Genomic DNA, 4680 nt, shown 5'->3' on the forward strand with positions numbered 1-4680 from the left:
AAAAATAGTACAGATTAAAGTAACTCTGGATTAACACATATTGTGTAAAGACACAAAGGATTTCAGGAGAGCAAAAGGAAGATGGAGAGGGGTGTATCTATGCCTGCACCCCAGACATCCCTTATCTAAATTGATGACATAATACGGGCCTTACGGACTATTTAAACATTCAAAAGGACAACAAAAAGATGGAAGAGACTTCTTTGAAAGTTTCTACAGCATAGAATTAATTCTCTTCTGAAATGACTTGACTTTATTTTTGTGCTTCTCCTCAAGGATATGATTAATACAAATTCCTCCCTTCTCCCTCTGACTCTCAAGGTGATGCTGACTTGGCTAAGTGAGCTTTTCCAAGCCTCCAAAGAAACATTGTTTTCTGGCATAGGATCAGTCCCTGACCATCTTTTCTCTTATAAGACTTGTGGGTCATTCATTTTGAGTATAACAGAAAAGCTATACCTAAGTTGGCATTTTCTCCTGAAATCACAGGTTTCATCCACCCACTTGTTAACTGCATCAGTTATGTCAGCACCCGCATCACTGGCTGTTGCTAAACTCTTTTGGCCTGAGACAGAAACACCTAAAATAACCCTCAAGAATGCCATGAAAATGGAAAATGGGTGAGTAGAACATGTTCACCACATTAATGACTGCACAAGCTGGGAGTGGTGGGGGACAGTGCACGGTGGTCCAAATTCAAAGTACAGCAAATATTTGATAATCGGAGAGCACAGTGAATTATGGCAGTAAACTGAATTTAATTTCCCAGTGACTATTTAGACGTCGCCCCAAAAATCTTGTTTCAACACTTAAGGAAAACCTTTCTAAATACCTGGATGTCAATACATTTCCTTGACTATTCAATGTAGAAATTTTACTTTAAACATAGTATAGTGTTCATTGAGTTTTGGTTTAAGATCATTGGAAAGCCATAGGCTAATCATTTCTAGAATTTTCTTATATAATAGGGAAGAGATAGTGTGATATAAATATCCTTAACCCCTCATCGGTTCATTTTCTTTGGCCCGGTGTAAAAGAAAAGAAAAACGTGGAAAAAATTAAGGACTTTAGGCTGTTCAAAAGTATTTCAGGAAATAAAAAAATTAATCGGCCAACATATTTTTGAGATTCATCCTTTGTTCATAAGTACATAAAGTCATAACCATGAGTGAAAAGCAAGTTGTCAAAGAATGTATTGAATGTGTGTGATTCCATTTATAAAGTTAGCAAATGTGTAAAGCTACACATTATTTAGGGATACAGACAAGTAGGAAAAGTGAAAAGAAAGGGAATAATAAGCAAATTTCAAGAGAGCCAGTTATTTCTGAGATTAGAGAAAAGAGGTCGAGATTAAGAAAGAGTGCATGGGGGGCAGGAGAATGGAACTCAAAGATGATGGTGACTTTCCATTTCTTAAATGAGGTGATGGATATTCAGACTCTGAATTATTAGTTCTTAAATCATGAATATTTTATAAATATTCTCTTGTAGCTACTTTTAGTTAAGTGTAATTTTTAAAACCTATTTTCATCTTTTCCCAATCTTTAAATTATAAATGACCATATTAAAAGAGTTGTATAACAGACACCATCATCTATACTCAACGATTACAAATGCCATCATGATTTCATGGAATCCAGGTGAGAATTTTGACTCAGGCATGAGCCTGAGAGTTGGTTTCTCCATCTGAATGAGTTCTGATTAAGATGGAAATGGCATCCGTCCACCGACAACTCTTTGGTAATTCTGGGATTACTGTTTTTTGATAAAGTGATTCGAGGAATCTCCTAGAAGCTGCAACACAGGGAGCGTCCTCATCCATCTCTCTGGTGGCAAATATCGCTGTAAACCTGATTGCCTTCATTGCCTTATTATCTTTTATGAATTCAGCCCTGTCCTGGTTCGGAAACATGCTTGACTACCCACAACTGAGTTTTGAGGTATAATGTTCCCATGTTTCTCCTCCATTTTGTTTCCACCTATCTTTGTTTAAAGATAAAAGGTTTGTGAACAGACTTCCCTAACTGCCTGTAATGTACTCTTACCCAGTGTACACACTTATCATGTATTCCCCACCTCCCCACCCCTCTCCCTTCTTCCCCCCATTCTCCTCCCCCCAACATTCAGTCATTCTCTCCTGCCCCAACCCAAGAATTCAGATTACTTCAAATGACCTAATTTCAGCCTTGACTCCTAATGGATAAAGGTGGGCAAGGGTACGTGAAGGGATTTCTATGCCTAAAGGAGACACAGAGGGGCAGGAACAATCTTGTCATGAAGGTGAGGCAGAAGCTAATCATTACTCTCATAAAGTATCTGTTTTTGATTTTTTTTTTTTTTTAGCTAATATGCTCCTACATCTTCATGCCCTTTTCCTTCATGATGGGCGTGGACTGGCAAGATAGTTTTATGGTTGCCAAACTCATAGGTTATAAGACATTCTTCAATGAATTTGTGGCTTATGAGCACCTCTCAAAATTGATCAATTTAAGGAAAGAAGCTGGACCCAAATTTGTAAATGGCGTGCAGCAATATATGTCGGTGAGTCAATATTTTGATTTCAGTACATTTTTCATCATATATATATATACATTTATCAGATAGTTACTAGTGCCTCTGTGTGTCAGGTACCATGCAAGGCACTTCGGATATACAAGAGAACAAAACAGACCAAAAAACCCTGATCTCTTGGAGCTCATAATGTACATAGCACCGCATAATTTTCAGTTATTTTGAATTAATTAGTGTACATGTGTGTGATTCCTGGACTGGAATCAATCAATCTATCAACAAATCTTTATTAAATACCTTCTGTGTACAGCATACTTAGATACTGAGGCCATGGTATTGAACAAGTGATAAGGCCTCTACCCTAATGAGGCTCATAGTCTAATGATCATGAAGCCTTCTTTTTTCCAGCTTAAAGAATTCTATGAACTCTGAGAAACCACCTACATGCAACATAGTGCCTGGATATCCTAAAGAAATAGTGAGACGGAGTTGCAACTCTTCAAGTGGATGAGAGAAAAGAAGCAGCTCAGGGTCTGTGGTCTGAACCTCTGAGACGAGCATCCTCTAACTATGTCAGGATTTCAGGTCAATAGGCTGCAAGGAGATGCTCATGTCTCTTTGGTCTAGATAGAATAAAGGAATTCAGATGAGGCCATTACTTAAGCCATGTTTGCAGCTGAGTCTCCAATTTTTACTTTCCTAAAGAACAGAATTGTCGCACATGGAAACTCTTAGGGAAATGGTGAACATTTCTGACCACCACCATTATTCACTGAAACAATCCATTTGGAATTAATGTCCTAGGTACATATTTGGCTTTAAAAGGAAAGGGGAGGAAAAGCATGCTACCCAAGGTTCTAATTGAGAATGACCACCTCTGAACACCACCACCATCTCTCCCAGCCTCCCGAAGGCCAAACATGCAAATTTACTCCTATATATTACACAGATATGACAGCATACTCTGGGAGAGTACTGATTTGTATTTTATGATCGGGGCATTTTGACCCACATATCTGATATGAACAGTGGTTCTGTAGGTCTCCTGTTTTTCAAATGTCCATTCTTCAACTGACTGCACAGTGGAGGTTGGCCCATGTCCTCATTGTTTGGATGCCACCACTAACCACCTTACTTCTCTGCCAAAAGTAAACAATAGGCTAGATTAAGTGAAATGTTTTCCATCCCCACTGCCAGCTGCCAGGAGAAAAGTGGTTTTGTTAGTGAGCAAAGCAAGCTCACAGTTCCGGCAGTGCTAAGCAGTTTTGTGAGCAGGTTATTAAGAGGATGAAGACAAGAATGGTTGAGATGATTTGGACTGGGGATGAGTCCAGCCACAGACAGCCACACAGAGGACATTTGGAAATATAAGCTCAATGGCTTCTACTAGTGTTGAGTCGCAATAGGAAAAGTATTTTTATTTTTCTAGATTTCTTATTTCCAGTCAACAAAATGGGGATGAGTCCCTGCAGTTTCTTATTTACCAACCAAGAAGTGGTGATGGTGTCCCAACCGTCTCTAGAAAAGGTATCACATAACTGGAGTGTGCAATCTGGGTACAGAGGCAAAACTCCAGTGCGATCCATTGAATTATGCCCACTGCTGACTTCCATCTAAGATAAATTGTACCTACATACCCAGGATGAGCTCTTTATTGCTCTATCATGTTCTCTTCCTTAATGATAATAACTGTTTGTTTACAAGTGATACATAGCAAGATACAGAATTCAAAAGGTATAAAAAGATGTAGAGGGAAAGTAAGTCATCCTCCTTATTTCTCTGCCACTCAGCCCCTCTCCATGTACCACGTTATGCTCACTGTTCTTAACCTTGCTCTTTGCACTTAATGACATATGCCTTGCCATGTCAGCGTCTGAGACATAGTACTCTATTTTATGAGCACATTGTAATTTATTTTAACCAGTTGTTGACGACACTACGACCAGTTTTTTGCTATTGGAGGTAGTGCTACAACCATTGTCCTTGTATGTAAGGCACTTTTGCTCGTGTGCAAGGAGAGCTGTAGAACGTATTATTAATTTCCTAGTGCAGTGCAGGTCTTTCCATCATGTAAATTTACACATTTACGGGAAAAGGCCAAGTGGAATCACCCCAGCCTTCTTTTCCTCTTATTATAAAACCCTACATGGCCACATCTGTGTCTCCCTT

The 4680-nt window shown here is 39.0% G+C and overlaps 1 protein-coding gene across 1 annotated transcript in view; it reads left to right on the forward strand.

Annotated features, from left to right (window-relative positions):
- The window catches only part of SLC28A3 (solute carrier family 28 member 3), a 45362-nt gene that overhangs the window by 36485 nt on the left and 4197 nt on the right, over positions 1 to 4680 (forward strand). Inside the window, exons 16-18 of the mRNA XM_015592623.1 lie at positions 490 to 620; positions 1772 to 1940; positions 2344 to 2541. Coding sequence (XP_015448109.1) covers positions 490 to 620; positions 1772 to 1940; positions 2344 to 2541 — 498 coding nt within the window. The remainder of the gene's footprint in view (positions 1 to 489; positions 621 to 1771; positions 1941 to 2343; positions 2542 to 4680) is intronic.

This window comes from Pteropus alecto, unplaced genomic scaffold (assembly GCF_000325575.1).
Source record: "Pteropus alecto unplaced genomic scaffold, ASM32557v1 scaffold206, whole genome shotgun sequence".
In the NCBI taxonomy this organism is placed as follows: Eukaryota; Metazoa; Chordata; class Mammalia; order Chiroptera; family Pteropodidae; genus Pteropus; species Pteropus alecto.